The sequence below is a fragment of the Thamnophis sirtalis genome, unplaced genomic scaffold (genome assembly GCF_051295495.1).
Source record: "Thamnophis sirtalis isolate CommonGarterSnake01/CBP01778 unplaced genomic scaffold, rThaSir2_p1.2 scaffold_2, whole genome shotgun sequence".
In the NCBI taxonomy this organism is placed as follows: Eukaryota; Metazoa; Chordata; class Lepidosauria; order Squamata; family Natricidae; genus Thamnophis; species Thamnophis sirtalis.
The window spans coordinates 76599001-76622696 of NW_028261382.1; the positions used below are offsets into that span (position 1 = coordinate 76599001).

At 44.7% G+C, this 23696-nt stretch overlaps 1 protein-coding gene across 4 annotated transcripts in view; it reads right to left on the reverse strand.

Moving 5' to 3' along the window:
- Positions 1–23696, reverse strand: part of PPP3CC (protein phosphatase 3 catalytic subunit gamma) — an 87845-nt gene that overhangs the window by 38488 nt on the left and 25661 nt on the right. For all 4 annotated transcript variants that reach the window (XM_087706136.1, XM_087706134.1, XM_087706137.1 and 1 more), the window contains exons 2-3: positions 5388–5585; positions 4447–4571 (exon numbers count right to left, since the gene is read on the reverse strand). In XM_087706136.1, coding sequence (XP_087562262.1) covers positions 4447–4571; positions 5388–5585 — 323 coding nt within the window. The remainder of the gene's footprint in view (positions 1–4446; positions 4572–5387; positions 5586–23696) is intronic.

Consider the following 23696-nt stretch of genomic DNA (forward strand, 5'->3'; position numbering starts at 1 on the left):
TTTTCCTTAGCTGTTCCCTTCTCCTGGCAGCTCTGCGCATGCGCACACTGGGAACAGGCTCAAACTGTTCTTCTGTCCCCCTGATATCCGACTCTGAAGACAGATGATAACTGTCGGACGGCCCTGACCACATCTCTGCCTGTGACGCAGAGCCCTCATCAGAGCCTTTCCTAGACTCCATGACTGGCCCATGTTCCTCCCCAACCTCCTCACTGTCTGAGTCTGCCACCAGCTCCGCTGTCGTGCCACAACACTTATCTCTTGTTATTGGTTCTCTAGAGTCCCCATCCTGGCTTCCCTCTTCTTGTAACTCTCCTTGTTGTCCACTCCCAAAACAGGCAAACGTCGAAGACAGAAAACATCATTTTACTGGGAGGAACCGGGAATGCCTCTGCTCATGCACCTTAGCAAAGCTTCTCAATTTCGTATGATCAAGTGGCATTTGCAGCCGCCCACACATATACGGCCCCCTGTTTTTTGAAGGATGAATACCTGGCTTTGTAGAAAAGTAACAAATGTATCATGGGTCCCTTCCCACCGTAGATTCTGAGAAAGGAATCAAGACTAATATGAAAGGGGCTCCATGCTGCCCCATACAAAAGATGCTAATTCCAAGCAACGCCCAAGTTTTGCAAATGCCAGGTTTTTACAGCAGATCCCCTGTAATATTTTGGATGGGTTTCCTGGTAGCACATTGCATATCATATTTTTTTCTAAGCAGAACTTCCAACAATCATCTCAGCAGCATTTATGCCACCTTCCTCCTCATCTCTTCAGATCAGCACAATTTCCTCCACCTTTTCCCAACGGTTTCTTTTCAAATATGTCTACACTCACTGAAGTAGTGCAGAGGCAGACAAGATGTGGGATCACCAACAGAGCACCTTTGTGAAAACCTACATTTTTCTTGAAAGTTAAGAATTCCAGCTTTTAACTCCGTCTCCCCCACAAAAAAAATCCAGATATCACAATTAATGCCACCACTGAAAGTACTGCCTAGAGGAGAATTTGAAGCAAAATTTCAGCATTCTTTTTCAAGAACCACCATGGGAGAATTTTAAAAGAAAGGCATGACTCATGCAGAGACTGACATGGGATTTTTGTCTCAAGTAAAATTAAAATTTAATTTGGTACTTCCTCCAGTAAAGCATTTAAGTGATTTTAACAAAGCAAAAAAGAGCTTTGTAAAAAAAAAACCAACTGTTCTCAGGAGGCTTTTCAATACCTGCTTTTTAATATACAGCATGTTTGAAAATAAGCAAAGGGGCAGACTAAACCCATCTTCTTTGAAGATGGATCTGCCCCCTCCCCCGCACCCACCCAAAAATTCAGTGCAATCCCTATTCTGGGCTTTCAAGGGAAATCCTCTTCTTCAGTCAAGTAAATAAAAAAAAGGAGAAAGATTTCCATCCTAAAGGAATGTTCATAGATTGCATCCAAACATTATGAAATGTGATGTTTCAACTATGTTACAACAGGAACCTATCAAAATATTAAAATCTAAGCAGTCAAGTAAGATGACTACGCAGTCAACTGGACTTTTTCAGAACTGAAAAAAGCTTCTTGGATAAGAAACCAGCTCAAGGAAAAAAACAAGAAAGTCCAGTTGTTTTTTGAAAAGCACCTTTGGGACAACCTGGATGATTTGAGAATTTCATAGACAATCAAGCAAGATACACATTTTGAAAAATTAAATAAATAAGGCAATTGTTGTGAGTCTTTTCATATTTGTCTCCACTACCTTTTTAATAAACTCTGAGGTCGTCCTGACTCCTTCAGTAATTTTAACTGACGTATCTGCCAGTTTATAATGAGACAATCTGTGAATATTAGCACGTTACATAGATTTTTTTTAAAAATCCTTTGGAAAGCTAATGACAATGAAGATATGAAGTAATAGATAGCTTTTTCCTTTTAGGATTGATGGCACACATCACTATTTGGAATTCAGATAGAATTCCTGAACCTATAAAGATTAGAATCAGGCAGACTGTGGTTTTCCCTATGAGCTTTATGGGTGTGAGAATTGGACTCTGAAGAAGGAATAAGAGAATGGATGCTTTTGAACTCTCAAAAGTATATCTTGGATAGCTAAGAAGGAATAAGAGAATGGATGTTTTTGAACGCTCAAAAGTATACCTTGGATAGCCAAGAAAGCAACCAAATGATTCACAGATTAATCCAGATTATTATACTTTGGGGGGGGGGGAAATAAAGAAAGAAGACACCAGCAGCAAGGTGGAGAGACACAATTAGAACAGCAACAGGGAAGACAGATTAACAGAGTTGGAAGGGACCTTATAGATCATCTAGTCCAATACCACCACCCCCGCTCAAGCAGGGGACCCTACACGATTTCTGACAAATGGCAGTCCAATCCTTTCTTGAAAGTCCCAAGTGATGAAGCTCCCGCAACTTCCGAAGGCAACTTCTGTTCCACTGGTTGTTATCTTTGTCAGAAAGTTCCTCCTTATTTCTAAGTTGAATCTCTCCTTGTTCAATTTCCATCCATTATTCCTTACAGAAACACAGTGGTACTTCGATACTCGACTGCTTCAAAACTCCACAAATTTGGTATGCATTTTGATGTCAAAATGTTGTCCCAGTACTCGGCCTTTGTTTGTTACTCAATGCCCTGCTACAGGAAGACTGGGGACAGCTGTGGGGAATGGACAGGAAGTCGCCCATGCTGGGAAGGACACTGAATAGGAAAAGGGACCGCCAGAAAGTTCTTCCTGGCCAAAACAAAGAGTTACATGGTAAGTCATGTGTTTTGTTTGGGACTTGTCCTTTTTAGTACCCGTTGCACCTCCCAGAATCAATTAATGCTGAGTATTGAGGTACCACTGTAATATACTTTTTAGAGAAGAACAATTTCATCTACTAATCCCAGGATGGTGAACCTATAGCACGCATGCTACAGGTAGCACGCAGAGCCATTTGTTAGCTGAGTTCACCCTTTTTTAAAGCCATTTTTCGCCCTCCCCAGGCTCCAGAGGCTTTATAAGAGCCTGGGGAGGGCAAAAAGAGCCCGCCCCAGAGGCCCTCTGGAGGCTTCATGAGCTTCCCTGAAGCCTCCGGAGCGCAAAGGAACGTTCCTATGGGCAAACCGAAAGTTCGGGAACGGACTTCCGGTTTGCTCAGAGAGTCGTTTAAGTGCTCCAGAGGCTTCAGCGAAGTCTCCTGAAGGTCCCTGAAGCTTCCGGAGCACTCAAAACAACCCCCGAGTCGGTTTGCTCGTAGAGTCTTTTTTTGCCCTCCAGATGCTTTAGGGAAGCCTCCTGAAGGTCCCTGAAGCCTCCAGAGGGCCTCCGGGGGGAAGGCTTTTTTCACCCTCCCCAGGCTCCTATAAAGCCTCTGGAATCTGGGGACGGCGAAAAAAGGATGCAAAAAATGTCGTCACATGCCATAAGCACGCCAGTATGCCCACGCGCCCGCAACAGCATGCCCGCACCCATGCTATGCACATGCCCCTCCCGCATGTGCCCCTCCCTCTGTGCTTGCGCCTATGACCCGTCCGTGCTCCCATCCCCCGCGCATGCTCCCCGCCCCCCTTGCTCATTTTTTGCTTCCAGGTTGGTGCAGGAGGCTTTCCAGGTCCAAAACAGGGCGCAGGGGTACCACATAAGGCCCCAAATTGCAATGCAAGCGCCCCTACGGATGCATTTCCATCCCCCATTCATGTGCACGTGCATCCCCTGTATGCGCACCGGTCCCTGCACATGCACAGCAGAAACCCAAAGAAGTGCTCCTGAGGGCTGGGGGGGGGGAATGATAAAAAAACAGCCTGTTTTTCATAAAAACGAGCCCGTTTTTTCCCCAAAAAAAGGGCACGCGTAACCTTTAGGAGGCTTGTAGAGTGCTACTGGGAGCTGGGGGAAAAACGAGCAAAAGAACAGCCCGTTTTTCGCTCATTTTTGTCCTCCCCGGCCCTCCCAGGAGCAGTTTACAGGCCTCCCAAACCCTCTGCACGTCCATTTTTGTGAAGGGGGTGGGGTTTCCGGAAGCCAAAAATGCTGTATTCGGTGTATAAGATGCAACTAGATTTTCACCCTCTTTTTTTGGGAAAAAGGTGAGTCTTATACTCCGAAAAATACAATGATCTTTGTAAAACAAATACAACAAAGCTGTTGGGGTCAATTTATCTATCCCTGTTATTTGAAAAACCAATTGCCTAGCTGTAGCTGCAAAAGGAGAGAATGAAAAAATGCTTTCATTTGGAATGAGACTGTTTTGCTGAGCCCCTGATGTCTTGCACTGCAATCAAAGGACTTCGTCACTATTTTTCTTACTGGCTTACATTTGAGAGGATTAATTAGAAGGGAAGTCTTGAAGGATGTCAAGATTGAGCAGTCCCAGAAGCAGAGTACAAGAAGAAAAAGAAAAAACAGTGCTTAATTCAGACTTTAAAGTGTGAACCCCCAAAGGCTCAGTTGAATTGTTCACCTCTATACTGAAGTAGCCTCTGTCCACGTAGTCTCCCAGGAAGAGGTAGCGTGTGTTATTGGGTGATCCACCGACTTCAAACAATTTCATCAGGTCAAAGTACTGCCCATGAATGTCACCACACACTAAGGGAGGAATAATAGCAAAAACAAATTTACACACTGAGTAGGGGGGGAAATCACAAAACCAGCTGGGAACATAGCTTTGCTCTAAATTCTTGAATTCCACCCGTCCTACATTTTTGTTTTCATGGTATGGAAACACTTCCTCTCCAGAGGTGGGCTGCATTTACGTTCACAAGTGGTTCAATGGTTGTGAGCATGCGCGCTAGCTTCACTTGCACGCACCCCTTTGGGAGTGAAACAGAGCTTCAAAGAAGCAGGTAATCAACTCAGGCAGATCTGATGAGTAAGGCAGGGGTGGCGCAAAACTCAGCAGGGCAGCGAGGGTGGAGGGAACGAGCCAGAAAGTTAGTTATAAATGGATAGCTTAGCACAAGGGTGTGTGGGCAGGCCCAGACAGCAATCAAAGCTAAGGGTTCATCCAACCACGCAGCAGCCCATAACTGTTCCTCTCTTCCAAAAGTTGCCAAGTTTTCCAATATCAAACACACTTCATCATAACAAGGCACATCAGAAAACATTTCAATTTTAGGAGTCAGCTAGATCAGAGTTCCCCAACCTTCCCAGATTGGCAGCCCAGAGCTGGGGGGGGGGGGAGAGAAAGAGGGGATGATTTTGTGGGAGGGGGAAGTGGATATGTGCGTGTGTATGTGTGCACAAATGCCTGTGACGTTTGTGGTGAAATGAGCGTGAATGGAGCCGCGAGCACCTGTGATGAAGCTTGCACGAGTGGGGCCATGAGTGCACGCATACTGGCCGGTCCCTCACGCAGCCCAGTGGGGACCCCTGAGCTACATGACTCAGGAACTGCCTTCTAACCTGTGATTGGAGCTTCCACTTCAATCATTGTCTTCTCGTGTTTCAAGATGGCAGCTCCATCATTGATTATCTTCAGTGCTGCGTCTTCTTCCAGGCGCCCTTCTTTCACCAAATGGTTTTTTAAGATCTCTAACCGGGGCTTCCCATCGTCAAAAACTTCTTTCAGGGTTAGCCGCTGAGTTGGGGGGAAAGGAACAGCTGGAAAGAGAAACAAATAAAGAACATTAACAGAGTTTACTAGAACAAGAGTAATACTTTTAAAATAATAATTTCTCCACTAAATTGGGACAAGTGGAAATTAAGATAAATTTAGAAACTAATGCCCCCACCCCCCAAGCACATACTAGTTTTTAGTGAATTTATGTTTTTTTTAGTAGGGAACCGGTCACTATTTTCTCAAGTGTAAACAATACAAGGATTAGCAGAGGTCTTGCAAGGAGAACTGTGCTCTACATGGGGCTGCCCTTGAAGAGCATCCGGCGACTTCAGCTAGTCCAGAACGCGGCCGCGCGAGTGATCATGGGCGCACCACGGTTCGCCCATATAACACCAATCCTCCGTGAGCTGCGCTGGCTACCTGTTGATCGTCGGGTGCACTTCAAGGTCTTACTCACCACCTATAAAGCGCTCCATGGTAGTGGATCTGACTATTTGAGAGACCGCCTCCTGCCAATTACCTCCCTGCGTCCCATCAGATCGCACAGAGTAGGCCTCCTCCGAATTCCATCCGCCAGTCAGTGCCGACTGGCGACTACGCGGAGGAGAGCCTTCTCAGTTGCAGCTCCGACATTATGGAACAACCTCCCCGTGGAGATCCGTACCCTCACCACAGTCCAGGCCTTCCGCACAGCCCTTAAGAACTGGCTATCCCGTCAGGCCTGGGGATAGGATTACTCTCACCCCGCCCGAATGTTGAGTGAATGTTGTGTTTTTATGACCAATTTCCTTTCAATCACGTTTCCTTTCTTTTTAAGTCTTGTCTTGCACTCCCTTCCCTTTATTGTTGTAAGCCGCCCTGAGTCCCCTCAGGGAAAAGGGCGGCATATAAATTTGCAATAAAACTAAAACTAAAACTAAAACTGTGAAAATCAACAGAGCCATTTGCCCTTCCACATTGAAATGGTTCCTATTAGAACACCCATAATTCAGGTCTCAAAAAAAATATGGACTGATATACAAAAATTGGGTAACACAATCATTTGGCAATGATGTTATCGAGAGATAGAAGTGAAGATTCCAGAGATATTCCTTTTTAACACAAAAGTTGTTCTAATTTTAACAAGTGTCTTTTAAATTCTTTAATTAAAAAGAAATGCCTACATTAAAAAAAATTAAATGTGCTTAGAGAAAAGTTGAGTATTTGATTGGAGAAATCCAATTAAAAACAACAACAATTGTATTTGTATTTTGTTTTAATTTTTGGTTTTATAATACGGATCAAAAAATTTTATTTTGCAGTTTACATTTCTCTTTGCTCAATGATCAAACATTTTATGACTCTTCCAGAATGTCTACAATATCTTTAACATTGCATTTTAGGATGCAGTATTGTAGGCAAACTCTGCCCACAACTAGGAGTTCGATCCTAACCAGCTCAAGGTTGACTCAGCCTTCATATATTTATTTTACTTTGATTATTTCAAGGGGTCTGAATAATTTTTGTGACTCCGCGCCCCCCCCCCCCCCCGAGGTGATATTCTGGAGAAGCAGTAGCGGAAATTTTGAGTAGTTCAGAGAACTGGTAAATACCATTTCTGACTGGCCCCGCCCTCATCTATTCTCTGCCTCCAGAGTCCCAGCTGATCGGGAGGAAATGGGGATTTTGCAGTAACCTTCCCCTGGAGTGGGGAGGGAATGGGGATTTTGCAGTATCCTTTCCCTGCCACGCCCACCAAGCCACGCCACGCCCACCAAGCCATGCCTTGCCCACAGAACCGGTAGTAAAAAAAAAACTGAATCCCACCACTGCTCCCCCCTTTATAAAATACTCAACCTTTCATTTTTTCTCAATAAGTATAGCAATCAAGAATCATTCCTTTTTCTTGCATGTTATAATTTGAAGACATGAAACCCTTATAGCAAGATTGAGCAAAATGTTTATATATTCCTTATTTCCTTGGAAATTTATTAATAAAACAAAATAAAATATCTCACTCTGAAAATGCACACTTTTTTGCAATGAATAAAACTCTAATTCATGTTCCTTCTCTATATAATCTTCAAATAACTGATTGAGGTTTAGTTTAAATAATTTGTTTGCTATTATAACACTATTTTGGCTATCCTTTCCCTAAAAATAGATGACATTTGGATTAGACTGTACTTTAAAAATACAGATAGATTTGGTGATCCCTGATTTAGGCTAACAAATATATTCTTTTATTGTGGAATTTAAATGTTATGCGAAGGACTGCCACTGTTTTTCTTGCTAAGGTATTTTGATGACCATGGAAATTTATGGCAGGTAGCAGCTAATAATAATTAAAAAAAGACAGTGCTGTGGGACTGTCTTATGCCCAAGGATATTTACCCATGTAGTAGGGCTGTGTTACTTATCCTTCTCATCTTTCCTATTACCTTATCCTATTGCTATCTTATGATTATATCACTTGGTTGTTTGTACATACACTGAGAGCTTCTGCACCAGAGACAATTTTTGTGTGTGTCCAATAAAGAATATTCTATTCTGTTCTGTTCAAAAAACATTTAAACTGTTATATTACATTTAGTTCGGGTTTTTCTTATCTACAAGAAAACTATCTGGAAAAAATACAAAAAGGAACAGCTTGGGAGGAACTAAATGAACTGAAAAAAAAGTTCAGAGGAAAAAGTGTTAGTTGTATTGTGTATGCTGTATTACATTTCTGTATGTACGTAACCAAACTAGTACAAAGTGTAAAAAGGAAAAAAAGTGGAATTTTTTTTAAAAAACAACTGTGTATAACATAAAGTTATCATAGAAGCACTAAATCCCAAAAGATTTATTTCAATAAAAAGGAATAGAAAAAGAATCAAGACAAACCAAAGGAAATATCTTTTTACACAATACAGTATATAGCTAAATCAGGAATCTGTTTCCTTGTGATGTCACATTATCCAAATAGGAAGGCTTTAAACAGGATAAGAAGAATGAACGAAGAATAATCAATAGCTATCAATGACTGCATAATATTAGACTAGCCCAAACAACAATGGCTAGAGCAGTGATGGCGAACTTTTTCGGGTTCAAGTGCCCAAACCGGAACGTGTGTGCATGTGTGTATGTGTGTGTGCCGGAACACCAGAAGACCAGCTGGCTGGTACATGTATGCATGCTTTTTCCCCTGTTTCCGGATCGTTTTCTGGGCTGTTTCAAACCGTTTTCTGGGCTGTTTCAGGCTGATTTGGGGGGCATTTTCAACCTGAAATCAACCCAAAATAGGCCCAGAAAACCCCCCAAAACCAGACCGTTTTCAAGATGTTTTCTGGCGCTCTGATGCCCATGAAGACCAGCTGGTCGGAAACCAGAAGAGCAGCTGGCAATGACATGCGTGCCCAGAGTGGGCTTGGCATGTTGCCTCTGGCACCCGTGCCATAGGTTCGCCATTACGGAGCTAGGGAATTTGCTCTTCTATCCTATTTATGTACTTCTCAAAAGATGTGGCTGGCCAATACAGGTAGTCCTCCAATTACAACCGCTCATTTAGTGACCAAAGTTACAAAAGCCCTGAAAAATGGACTTCTCAGAATTTTTCACTTATGACCACTGCAGCATCTCCCTGGCCACGTGATCAAAATTCAGACGCTTGGCAACTGACTCCTATTTATGACGTCTGCAGTCCACTGGGGCCACAACTTACCGACAAGCAAAGTCAATGGGGAAGCCAGATTCACTTAACACCTGTGCTTTTAAGAAAAACTGCAGTGATTCACTTAACAGCAGTGGCAAAAAGGTCGTAAACTGGGGCAAACTTCACTGAGCAAAGGTCTTGCTTAGCAACAGAAATTTTGGGCTCAATTGTGGTTGTTAAGTCGAGGACTACCCGCAATGACAAACTTTGACAGGTTTTGCTCTGAGCAGCAGACTTTGCCTACATCATATTCTTAGGATGAATTTTTGTAATGTAGGCTGCAGTTCTATCGAAACTTGTGTAGATGTCAAACTCCTGTCAAGTTTCCCTCGTGGCTCACTGGTGACTAAATCTGCAAAGGTACTTTTTCACATAAAACATATGAATTTGTCAAATATTTTTGTTTGCACAATGTGCAACAACAAGCTTTCTTTTTTTGAAAACCATTCTTAAATATTCAAGAGAAGCAACTACAGTTGGCTGATATTAGAAAAAAGTTTTTTTTAAAAAAATGTGCAAATCATTACATAGAACCATGATGGCGAACCTATGGCATGCGTGCCCGAAGTGGTACACGGAGCCATGTTGCCTGGCACGCATGGTGTCACCCGTTTCTCTTCCAGGTTTCTGGCGTGCATGCATGTGCGATGATCAACTGGCCTTCGTGCGTGCACTGCCGGAAACTGGAAGAGCTGGTCTTCCGTTTTCCAATGTGAGCATGCACGCTGGACAGCTGATCATCGTGCGTGCATGCATGCCAGTAACTAGAAGTCTAGCTGGCCGCTGTACATACGCCCACCAGAAATGCATTTTCTGGAGCGCACATGCCCCCTGGGCAGCTCTTCTTCCGGGTTGCGACCCAGATGAGCATGCACATGCTCCCTTTTTGTCATACAACCCAATAAGAACTGTATTCTGAGCCCGATTCCTCTGATTGACATTCCAGCTTACGTTTTGCCATTTGCCAGAACTTTAGAAAGCCTAAAGCTCCAACAATTGAAAGATGGAAGACCTAAAATAACAGGATAACAAAGTTGGAAGGGACCTTGGAGGTCTTCTAGTCCAGTGTTTTTCAACCTTTTTGTGCAAAGGCACACTTTTTTCATGAAAAAAACCACGAGGCACACCACCATTAGAAAATGTTAAAAAAATTTAACTCTGTGCCTATATTGACTATAGGCAGGGTGTTTTTCCCACGGCACACTAGTGTGCCGCGGCACAGTGGTTGAAAAACACTGTTCTAGTCCAACCGCCTGGCTCAGACTTCTGCCTTGCTTTATAATGCTTTATAATCCTCTACCTTGCTTTACAATGATTAGTCTGTAAAACAGAGAGGAACCATTATTAACAGGCCAGATTTATGTTCTGAAACAGCACTTTACACATTGATCAACGGTTTGGCTTCTTAAAAGTACTTGATTAGCTACCATAGGTAAGCAAAACAATTTTTGCTGATTCAGATTGTTCCTCTTTCCCTGAGGCAATTTCCCTCCCATTTCAATAATTTAAGAGGAAATGCTCTAGGGGAGATTTGGAACAGCAATGAAAGTTAAACAGGGATTTGGCTATTTGGTGAAAGAATGCTGCAGAAGCCTTGCTTCCTTTAGTGGCCTTTAGTGGCCGAGGTGGCGCAGTGGTTAGGGTGCAGTACTGCAGGCCACTTCAGCTGACTGTTATCTGCAGTTCAGCGGTTCTAATCTCACCGGCTCAAGGTTGATTCAGCCTTCCATCCTTCCGAGGTGGGTGAAATGAGGACCCGGACTGTGGGGGCGATATGCTGACTCTGTAAACCGCTTAGAGAGGGCTGAAAGCCCTATGAAGCAGTATATAAGTCTGCTATTGCTATCAGAGGAATACCAGCAAGTCAGTAGTCACGATGTTGATGATACAAGACTAGAACTGATAGGAAAAAATATATTGTTGTTGTTAGTTGCGAAGTCATGTCCAACCCATCGCTCCTCCAGGCCTTCCTGTTGTCTACCATCCTCTGGAATCCATTTTTGGCTTGTTTGTTCTTCAAACATTTCAAAGTTAGGTCTCTGGGTGAACAAGAAAGTGTTTTTGTGCCATTGTTCTCTTTCTGCAACTAACAAAATCCTTGCATTTTAGTTAAAATTTACACCTCAATTTACTTATTTTGTCACTACATAAATTGGATCTATCTTCATTTGTTTATATATTAAACACTGTGTATAAAAAGGGTGGCTCAGTGGCTAAGACACTGAGCTTGTCGATCAGAAAGGTCGGCGGTTCGAATCTTTAGTGCCTTGTAAGGGAGTGAGCTCCCGTTACTTGTCCCAGCTTCTGCCAATCTAGCAGTTCGAAAGCAATTAAAAATTCAAGTAGAAAAATAGGGACCACCTTTGCTGGGAAGGTAACAGCGCTCCATGCACCTTCACCATTTTGTCATGCCAGCCGCATCACCACGGAGATGTCTTTGGACAGTGCTGGCTCTTGAGTTTTGAAACGGAGATGAGCACTGCCCCCTAGAGTTAGGAATGACTAGCACATATGTACGAGGGGAACCTTTACCTTTATAAAAGAGGTCATATGTATAAAGGAGAAACAAAGGAATGTGCAGACTCAAAAATAAAACTCCACTGAATTTGATAGAAATGACTCCCAGTAAATTAGGATTATAGCCTAATTGTTCAGATTTGCAGATATAGAAAAAGAACCTGCAATAATATGCTTTGTGAACAGCAGGTGCATCAAATAATAATTGTCATAATATTGAGAGTGAGAGAGAGGGGGGAGGAAGAGAGAGAGAGGGAGGGAGGGAGGGAGGGAGGGAGGGAGGGAGAGAAGCTAATGCAGAACTTGAAACCATGCTAAGTTCTTTACTAGTGCCAGACTGAACAAAAGAATAAGTTGAACCCAGTCTGACCCTTCACATTTAAGCAGATCAGATTCAAACTTGTATTTATTTTGCTGCTGTATTTATAGCCAGACCCCCCTATCCTAAGCATAATCTTTACCTTATGAAGCAACTGCTAATGCCTGAGATACATATACTTAAATTGCATATACTTTAAAAAATGATTTGGAAGAAACACTTCAGGCCTAATTCAAAAGTTGCAGCTTCTCTTTAAGGAGACAGTTCAAACTAGCCAAGGGTTTTGTTTTACACATAGGAAAAAAAGTTGCTTTAATAAATTGCAGATGGGTGCTGTGCATGAAATCCAAAGCAGTTCTTCCAAATCTTTTTTTGAAGCCCGCAACAGCCCTGGCGCCTAATAAGGAGCTCTACTATCTTTTGGGGAAAGTGAAAAATGAATTAAGGTTTTGCCTAATTTATGCACTGTGCTAAATTCTTACCTGAAAATCTACGTTCTTATTTTCCCGAGAACAGTGTTTTATTTTGCAGTCATTCCCAAATTAAAAATAAAACTAAAAACACAAAAAAAAACAGGAAAATTGTCCACTAACCATGTTAGTGTGCTTAAAAATATGCACCTATAGTGAATATATTATCCTTCAATTAATATTATACAGCTTCAGGCAAGCACAGGATGTACATTTCCAAAAAAGTTAGATCTGAATCCAATATTAGTAGATCCAATATATCCTAGCCTCGTGATGGTGAACCTATGGCACGCTTGCCACAGGTGACATGTGGAGCCATTTCTTAGAGCACATGAGGTGTTGCCCTGTCAGCTCCAATGCGCATGTGTGCGCTGCCCAGATGATTTTGGCCTTCATTTTTGGCCATTTTTTGCCCTCCGGAGGCTTTCCTGAAGCCTCCGGAGGGCGAAAAAAAAACCCAACACGCAAACCGGAAGTTCAGGAACAGTTCAGGAAGTTCCGGTTTGCACATTGGGACCTTTTTCTCTGGAGGCTTCGGGACGGGGTCTAGGACCACAAAGGACAATTAATTAGGCAAGAAAAACAAAATGTACAGGTCCAGTATAGGTGGTACCTTGCTCAATAGTAGTAATTGTGAGAGGGATCTTGGAGTCCTAGTGGACAACCATTTAAATAGGAGCCAGCAGTGTCCAGCAGCTGCCAAAAAAGCCAACACAATTCTAGGCTGCATCAACAGAGGAATAGAATCCAGATCACAGAGAGTGTTAATTCCACTTTATAAGGCCTTGGTAAGGCCACACTTGGAATCCTGCATTCAGTTTTGGTCACTACGATGTAAAAAGGATGTGGAGACTCTAGAAAGAGTGCAGAGAAGAGCAACAAAGATGATTAGGGGACTGGAGACTAAAACATATGAAGAACGGTTGCAGGAACTGGGTATGTCTAGTTTAATGAAAAGAAGAACTAGGGGAAACATGATAGCAGTGTTCCAATATCTCAGGGGCTGCCACAAAGAAGAGGGAATCAAACTATTCCCCAAGGCACCTGAGGGCAGGACAAGAAGCAATGGGTGGAAACTAATGAAGGAGAAAAGCAGAACTAAGGAGAAATTTCCTGACAGATAGAACAATTAACCAGTGGAACAACTTGCCTCCAGAAGTTGTGAATACCCCAACACTGGAAGTCTTTAAGAAGATGTTGGATAGCCATTTGTCTGAAATGGTATAGAGTTTCCTGCCTAGGCAGGGGGTTGGACTAGAAGGTTCCAAGGTTCCTTCCAACTCTGCTATTGCATTGTATTGTATTAATATAAATCCAATGAAAGGAGAGAGGCATAAAAGATTTTGCCAAAATGCCTTCCTCCTTCTTTCTCTCTCTCCCCCTTCCCCATCAATACAGGGCTCAGGGCTCCTTCTTCACAGCCCGCAGCTACGGGTGCCTGCAAAGCCAGGCAGGAAAGGAGGAGAAAAGAGGGGGGGAACTCTCCAAGGGTGAGCAAATAAAAAGACACGCCGAAACATCTGCAGCTGCTGTGGCTGCGAAACAGGATGTCCCCGTCTCTTTGCTCCCTGGCATGCTTGGCCGAGGTTCCCCAATTCGTCTCTCTCTCTCTCTGTGCCCCAATGGCTCAGCATGAACTGGGAGGAACCTCGCAGTTCAAAAGGAGGAAAAAAGAAAGTGGGGGGAGAAACTGGGGAGAAATAGAGGGAGAAAGAGAAACAGAGAAATGCAACAGAGAAGATACTGAGCCTGAAGGGCTTGCTTTTAAGAAAAAGGCTTGGGGGCTTGGACTTGGTGATTCAATAGATCCAAGGGTTAAATAAAATGGCAGAGAGAGTTGGGGACGGGGAGGTAGAGAATGTCAATTCCCGTGGAAAATGAGAAGCAGATTTCAAGAAAATGTTTCATCCCACTGCAGGGCTGTGGGTCGCAGTGTTTGCGTGTGGGAGGCAGGAAAATGTCTGGCTCTCTGCTGGGTGATCTGCTACTTTTCTTCCTCTATGTTTTTCTTGGTTTTGGGGAGGGGGTCTTTAGGTTGTCGTATGTCCCCCACCCCCAATCGCCCGCCCAACAAAGAGAAGTTCCAAAAGTGCCAGCAAGGCACAGCAAAGGGGCGAGGAGAGTAAAGGAAGATCCTAAGTTAGAAGATCCCAAATGAAGTTAGAAAGGCTGGGTCCCAAATCGAGCTGGCTTAACTGAGATGGGGGGAATAGGGGGTAGAGCTTCACCAAGGACCCTCCTCTCCTTTCCCCTCCTGGGATCACCCACTTTCCCCCCAAAAGCAGAGAGAGTCAGTATTTAGAGGGAGCGTCTCCTAACTCCCCCCCCCTTTGTGTGTCACTCTTTCTCTTTCTGTCCCTCTCTTTCTCCCCCATTTCTCTCCCCCCTTTCCTTCCTCCTCCTTTACCTCTACACGGTTCCCCCCAGTTCTTCACGCTGAGCCATTGGCGGAGGGCAGAGGGGGAGAGAGACGGACTGAGGGGAGCAAAGAGATGGGGACATCCCATTTTTAGAAGCCTCCCTTCGCAAAAGATCGCTGAGAGGAAAAGGGAGGATTCCCCACCCCACTTGGCATTGTTTTCGATGGGAGGCTTCCCCCCCTCTCAGTGTGGTTTTGGGATAGGAGGTAAAAAGGGGGGGATGCGTGCATCCAAAGGGTGAGCGCGTGAGGGGGATTGCATGCACGTGCAGGGGGGGCACGTAGGAGCATTGCATTATGGGTGTGGGCACGCAAGTCCATGTGACAGCGTGGGAGTACACGATTTTGGCACCCAAGGAAAAAATGTTTAGCCATCACTGTCCTAGCTTGTGGTATATATCTTGATATATGGAGAAAAGTCCATGTGTGCTTTCCTAGAAAGAAAATAAATTTTAAAAGATCTTCAAAAGGAAAATAAATTTAAAAGGCAATCAGAAAAACAAAAATTAGAATCATAATCTAAGGAGCAAAAAGCAGGCTTCTCATATAAGGATAAAAGTCTAAATGACATAAAAAGAACCTCTAATACAGACCATTTCCCCCTTATCTAGGACATAGGAAAACAGGGTTGGAAAGGACCTTGGAGCAGAGGTGGTATTCAGCAGGTTCTGACCAGTTCTAGGGAACTGGTAGCAGAAATTTTGAGTAGTTCAGAGAACTGGCAAATACCACCTCTGACTGGCCGGCGGTGCCTCTGCCAGTGAAAACAGGGCTCAGGAGGGCTGGTTGCAGGAGGCCGACGCAGCTGAAAATTGAGCTCATGAGGGCCACAGGCAGCTGTCCCAACTCCATTTTCACTGGGAGAGGGTTGCAGGGGGTCGTTGGAGCTCGGGAGCCCATTTTCGCTGGCAGAGCACTCAGGCCACCACAGGGCGTTATGTCAAGCTGGCCATGCCCACCCCCAGGTCAACACACAACCCTGATGCCTCAATGAAATAGAGTTTGACACCCCTGCTCTACATCATTCCAGACAAACAGCTCTCCAATCTCATCTTGGAAACCTGCAGTGATGGAGCACCCACAATTTCCAGAGGTAAGTTGTTCCATTCATTAACGGCCTTAATGTCAAGAATTTTTTTGCCATATGCCATAATATTTATACTGTTCCTTACTCTTCATCAGTGCGGAGGATCTGTCTTTTACTATCGGCTGTTGCTCTTCTGTTATAATCTGCTTGGTTTGCTCTGAGCTCACAATACTGTATTGTGATCATTCTTAAAGGTGTGCAACTATCTAGTAGAGCAGTTTATGAGGGAAGAATAAGAAAATAAGGAAAATAGGCTTGCATTCAGTGTCCAGAAATTCTACAGATTAAACATGATATAGAGGTCAAATTACAGCAACTGTTTATCCATGTATGGTCTTTCAGCAAGCACATGCCTCCTATTTTCCATCATTTGGATTCAAATTATTTCCCACTATGTTCTACAACAAAACTGAACAAGTATAATCAAACAGATGTCTTTTAAAACTCTTTAAAACCAAAGTTATTCTTTTTAAAATCTAGAAAAGTAGGACTGATGTCTTAATCCATAATAAAAATGTGTGCTTCCCTATTTTCCATTAAGAAGTCACTGGATGACATAATTAACCGGAAAATCCCATCCAGCACTTATAAAATTGTGCTGGTCGGTCTGATGTTACTTGGAACAGAGATGCTTTATCATCTGCCTACTGAGCTAGCCTGCCCTGCTGGTACAGCAGCCTATGAAACTATCCACAGCATTTGAAGGGAAATGGACTTTTCTCTCAGGTACAGCGTCTCTTCAGTCTACTAAAGTGCACCTTCCTTTTCCACTAACTACTGCATATTTCCCTCTTTGCCTTATTTCCTATATTTTTCCAGCTTCTATTTTGAACTTTGGGACAAAGCCTTCTTTAAAAGGCCAGAAAAACAAAATGCACAGGTACAGTATAGGTGGTACCTGGCTCAATAACAGTAACTGTGAGAGGGATCTTGGAGTCCTAGTGGACAACCATTTAAATAGGAGTCAGCCATGTGCAGCAGCTGCCAAAAAAGCCAAGACAGTTCTAGGCTGCATTAACAGAGGGATAGAATCAAGATCACGTGAAGTGTTAATACCACTTTATAATGCTTTGGTAAGGCCACACTTGGAATACTGCATTCAGTTTTGGTCGCCACAACATGTTGAGACTCTAGAAAGAATGCAGAGAAGAGCAACAAAGATGATTAGGGGACTGGAGCCTAAAACATATGAAGAACGGTTGCAGGAACATCTAGTTCAATGAAAAGAAGGACCCGGGATGACATGATAGTAGTTTTCCAATATCTCAGGGACTGCCCCAAAGAAGAGGCAGTCAAGCTATTCTCCAAAGCACCTGAGGGCAGGACAAGAAGCAATGGGTGGAAACTAATCAAGGAGAGAAGCAACTTAGAACTAAGGAGAAATTTTCTGACAGTTAGAAGAATTAATCATGGAACAACTTGCTTCCAGAAGTTGTGAATGCTGCAACACTGGAAGTTTTTAAGAAGAGATTGGACAACCATTTGTATGAAATAGTGTAGGGTTTCCTGCCTAAGCAGGGGGTTGGACTAGAAGACCTCCAGGGTCCCTTCCAACTCTATTATTCTGTATTTTGTAAAAAAAACAAAAACGTGTGGGTCTCTGCCTGTGATGACATGTATTGCCACAAAAGCCTTGGCAGAGATCTTCAAATGCCACCTGCCCCAAATGAACAGCCAAAAGAAACCTGAAACACAGCTTAAAAACAATTCTTGAGACGGCACAAGTCCTCATACCTTTTCGCAGTTAAAAATACACGGGTTACTCTAAAACAAAAGGACTCCGTGCCAACAAAGTTCAGATCAGCCATTTTCCTTTCATCGGGTTGATCAGACTGGATGTTTGCCCCGGTTAACTTTTCTAACTATGGCGAAGAGGCAGGGCTAGAGACACCATCTCCAATGTCTACAGTGAACAGCTGCCACTGCATTATAAATGGGGGCTAACTAAAGCAGGCAAGAAGGGCAGTTCTTAACAACTATCGTCCAGTCTCCAACCTCCCCTTTCTGGGGAAGGTCGTTGAGAAGGTGGTGGCCTTACAGCTTCAGCGTACCTTGGAGGAAGCTAACTATCTTGACCCCTTCCAGTCTGGCTTCAGGCCCGGTTACAGCACTGAAACCGCTTTGGTCGCATTGACCGATGATCTCTGGAGAGCCAGAGATGGAGGCTATACGTCCATCCTGGTTCTCCTTGACCTCTCAGCGGCTTTCGATACCATCGACCATGGTATCCTTCTGCGACGACTGCGGGAGGTGGGGGTGGGCGGCACTGTCTTACAGTGGTTCTCCTCCTACCTCTCGGACAGGTCGCAGTCGGTGTTGGTGGGGAGGGAGAGATCGTCCCCGAGGCCCCTAACCTATGGGGTGCCGCAGGGTTCGGTTCTGTCCCCCCTGCTATTTAACATATACATGAAACCGCTGGGTGAGATCATTCGAAGGCACGGGATAAAATACCACCAGTATGCGGACGATACTCAGTTGTATCTGTCCGCCCCGTGCCAACTCAATGAAGCGGTGGACGTGATGAACCGGGGCCTTGAGGCTGTTAAAGACTGGATGAGAGCTAACAAACTGGTACTCAACCCGGAAAAGACCGAGTGGCTGGTGTGTTTCCCTCCCAAAAATTTGGTTAATGTTCCACCAATCAGGCTGGGGGGGCAAAATTTATTCCCCTCAGACAGGGTCCGCAACTTGGGAGTCCTCCTGGATCCACAGCTGAGTTTTGACCACCATTTGTCGGCTGTGACCAGGGGGGCATTTGCCCAGGTTCGCCTGGTGCGCCAGTTGCGGCCCTACCTGAACCGGGAGGCTCTCACAACAGTCACTCGAGCCCTTGTGATCTCTAGGCTGGAATACTGCAATGTGCTCTACATGGGGCTGCCCTTGAAGAGCATCCGGCGACTTCAGCTAGTCCAGAACGCGGCCGCGCGAGTGATCATGGGCGCACCTCGGTTCGCCCATATAACACCAATCCTCCGTGAGCTGCGCTGGCTACCTGTTGATCGTCGGGTGCACTTCAAGGTCTTACTTACCACCTATAAAGCGCTCCATGGTAGTGGATCTGACTATTTGAGAGACCGCCTCCTGCCAATCACCTCCCTGCGTCCCATCAGATCGCACAGAGTAGGCCTCCTCCGAATTCCATCCGCCAGTCAGTGCCGACTGGCGACTACGCGGAGGAGAGCCTTCTCAGTTGCCGCTCCGACATTATGGAACAACCTCCCCGTGGAGATCCGTACCCTCACCACAGTCCAGGCCTTCCGCATAGCACTTAAGAACTGGCTATCCCGTCAGGCCTGGGGATAGGATTACTCTCACCCCGCCCGAATGTTGAGTGAATGTTGTGTTTTATGACTAATTTTTCTTTAAACCACGATTCTTTCCTTTTAAGTCTTGTCTTGCACTCCCTTCCCTTCATTGTTGTAAGCCGCCCTGAGTCCCCTCAGGGAAAAGGGCGGCATATAAATTTTCAATAAAATCACAAAAAAAAAAAAAATCACAAAAAAAAAAGGGATTCCTAGATGTCAGCAGGCAGGGAAACTTACCACCTGCTTCCCTAAGGTTAGCAAGCTGACAGCTACCCAATAATAGAATGTGTGCAGACAAAAACAGGCAAGAGTCTTTTGTTTGCCATACGTGAGTTTTCCCACCTGCTAGCAAATGTAAGTCTGGTCCTTAGAGCAGCTGGGTTGTGGAGTGGGAAGGAGAGAGCTTATATATATATATATGCTCTCTATATTTATATATAAACTTTGAGTGAAGTTAATTTTGCACATAGTGTACTTGTCATAAAACCCAAGGCAGTTCAGAAGCTTAAGCCGACCTGTTCAGTACAAAGCACCTAAACAAAGTAATGATCACTGGCGCGCACACACTTCAGAGAATGTGCCAATTGTTAAGACAACCGACCAGCAAATTTTAAGCCAGCGTTATGTAGAGCAACCAACAAACTTGGTTTCCAAGGGGGTGGGGAGGGGAAGAGAGGACATATATATTGCATAACACCAATAACTCCATTTTTCTTTTTAATGTTGATTGGGTGTGAATGAGATAGCCAGGAGTCCTTGAAAGACTTGCTATATTAAAAAAGATGACATCAAGCTCCGCATCCCTTGAACATCTTAGGCATGAGTGATAATCTAGGTTGGCTGTTTAAAAATCATTTTGCAGGTACAGTATTGCCTAGTTTCTTTAAAATGTGCCCTGAGATTATCCAGCCACGTCCCTTTCACAAACTAAACGGATTCCTTTCCTTGCCATAATGCAGGGGTCCTCAAACTACAGCCTGGGGGGCCGAATACAGCCCGTCAAAGCTATTAATCCAGCCCGCGAGGCTGCCCCACTCACCCACTGGTCCCCAACCTCCTCTAGAAGCCAGGGAGGCCACAAATGGGCCTTTTTTGGGGTGGCAGAGTGGTTGTGGAGGCCAAGGACGCCAAAATGGGCCCGTTTTGGCCTCCAGAGAGAGGGTGGGAGGGAAAGAGAGACGCACACCCCCAAGGCAGCCACATCCCTTCACTAATCTGCTTTCCACCCCCAGGAGCATAACAAATTAAAGTTTGTGTGTATTGTTTAATGCCATAATGCATACTAGCACAAGGAAGAGAGGGAGGGAAAATCACCTGTCTCATACAGTTCCTTCTCTATGTCAAAAGGACTTCCAGCGTAGAAAGTCAGTGGGCATGCTTCAAACATACACTAATATTATAACTACCGTGTTTCCCAGAAAATAAGTCAGGATCTTATTTTCTTTTGACCCTCAAAATAAGCGCTTGCCCTTATTTTTTGGGAGGTCCTATTATTTTTGGGAGGCAGGAGGCGGAGAGCGTGGTCACCTCATGGCTGCTGCTATATTGTGCTGTTGCACCAATGAGCTGCGTCGCTGGGTCTGCGGCGGCCATTAATATGACAGAAGGGACACGGTGACTAGGGATGTGGGAGCGGCTGTTAGGTAAAGGCATGTGGGGCATGTTTCCCTCTCCCTTCCCCCCACTTCGGCCTCGCCTCCTCACCTCATGTTGTTTGTGCGGCAAGCAACCTGAGGAAATGGCGGGGACTGGCTCCGCATGTAGTTAAATATTTTTGGGGTAGGGCTTATTTTAGTGCATGCACTCAAAAGCCCGACTGGGCTTATTATCCGAGGAGGGTACAGGGTACATGCTAAACTAAGAGTACCATTAGTACTGTATACTATCTAGCATAGCAGATGATAAACTTTACGCGGACGATACAAAATTGTATCTGTCCGCCCCGTGCCAACTCAGTGAAGAAGTAGAAGTGATGGGCCAGTGCCTGGAGGCTGTCAGGGTCTGGAACGAACAAGCTTGCACTCAATCCCAACAAGACCGAATGGCTATTGATGTTCCCTCCCAAAGATTGGCTAGTTATTCCATCTCTCAGTCTGGGGGGTGAAATTATACGCCCCTCAGAGAGGGTTCGCAATTTGGGAGTCCTCAGGGATCCACAGCTGACTTTAGATCACCAGTTATCGGCTGTGACCAGGGGGGTCTTTGCCCAGGTTCGCCTGGTGCACCAATTGCGACCCTATCTGGACTGGGAGGCACTTCAGATAGTCACTCACGCCCTCATGACCTCAAAACTGGACTACTGTAATGTGCTTTACATGGGGCTACCCTTGAAAAGTGTTCGAAGACTTCAGCTAGTCCAGAATGCAGCCGTGCGAGCAATTGTGGGTGCACCTAGGTACACCCACGTTACACCTATCCTCCGCGAGCTGCACTGGCTGCCCATTGGTCTCCGGACTCGCTTCAAGGTGCTAGTTGTTACTTATAAAGCCCTACATGGCATTGGACCTGGGTACCTGAGAGACCGCCTCCTGCCAATTACCTCCCAAAGACCAATTCGATCGCACAGGCTTGGCCTTCTCTGGGTTCCATCTGCCAGCCAATACCGGCTGGCGACCCCCCAGGAGAGAGCCTTCTCTGTTGCTGCTCCGGCTCTCTGGAACGAGCTCCCCGTGGAGATCCGGACCCTTACTACCCTCCCGGCCTTCCGTAAAACTACTAAGTCCTGGCTGTTCCGGCAGGCTGGAGGCTGTTAAAGCACCCAGCCCCGTTTTAATTGTCTGTTGTGGATTTTAAAATTGTTTGTATTGTCTTATTTATTCCCTCCCCTGTTTATTGTGAGTCGCCCTGAGTCCTTCGGGAGTGGGCGGCATACAAAACCAATAAACCTAACCTAAACCTAACCTAATGAGAACATTTAAGCAACTTTCCAGAGTACTGTAGTAATTAACAAACATATAAATAAATCTATTCAGGTCTAAACAGTGGCTAAATCTGCAAAAAAAATGTTCTCATTTGAGCAATGCCATTTTCATTCAGTTGGCTTTGTGCCTAAATCGGGACTAGATCTACAGTACTTACTGATCCCACAATTTGTAGCCGATGCCTTAGCCACTACACCAAGCTGGCTCTCTTTTCCCAATTTAGAACCAGCTAATTGTGCCTTAGAGACATGGTGGCTCAGTGGCTAAGATGCTGAGCTTGTTGATCAGAAAGGTCGGCGGTTCGAATCCGTAGCACCCCATAATGGAGTGAGTTCCCGTTACTTGTCCCAGCTTCTGCCAACCTAGCAATTTGAAAGCCTGTAAAAATGCAAGTAGAAAAAATAGGGACCACCTTTGGTGGGAAGGTAACAGTCAGCCTCTGCTTTGCTGCTTGCTTTCGGCTGCCATTAAAACGGGGAGGGGGGGCATGGTATTTGGGTGGGGAAGTATTCAGTACAGGAGTGATTGTAAAAAGGGAGTTGTTCTCACCATCTACTCCGCATGCTGCAGATAGAGGATTTGCCACCAAGGCCAACTGTCTGGCATACCAACCTGATGATACTTTTTGAAGATGTCTCCCACATGACACCTGTGGGATGTGCGGATTGGACCACAGGATGGGGTTACCAGGGGGAGGGGTTGGGTCATATATTGATATCTATGATTACGCGCGGTTTTGCCTTAGATCTTGCTTTGCTTAGCTGCTATCTACTCATGACCAGTAAAAGTATTCTTAATTCTGCAAAAAGGAGTTGAATGGTTTCTTTCTTGGTTACTGAGGGAGGTTGCCTTGACAGTAACAGCGTTCCGGGCATCTTCGGCGTTTAGTCATGCTGGCCACATGACCACAGAGACTTCTTCGGACAGTGCTCACTCTTTGGCTTAGAAACGGAGATGAGCACTGCCCCCTAGAGTCGGGAACGACTAGCACATATATGCGAGGGGAACCTTTACCTTTACCTTAACTGTGCTTTGTCTAATTTCCACACATCAAATTTGGTGAAAGCTTGAAATTCTTGGAGAAGAATTTAGTACTGTATTAACAAGTGACAGGTTGGATGCTTGTTTCAATTCTGCTTCAGCGGCTGCACTTTCAGCCCTATTTTAACTGACCACAACTTAATAGCTCCTGTTGTTGGTTGGTTGACAAATTTTTAAAGCCACCCAATTCCATGAATGATGGGAGGCATATAATATTAAAAACAAAAACATCACAACCAACCCCCTCCTCCCAAAAAAAGATGTCCAAAGAAAGAGAGCAGTGAAAGAGACAAATCTTTAATATGTTGATCAGATTAGAATTGGAACCATTTGAATCACATTTGGGATGTTGTTCTAGAGAAGAGGTGGCAAACTCAATTTCATTGAGGGCTGCGGTAGA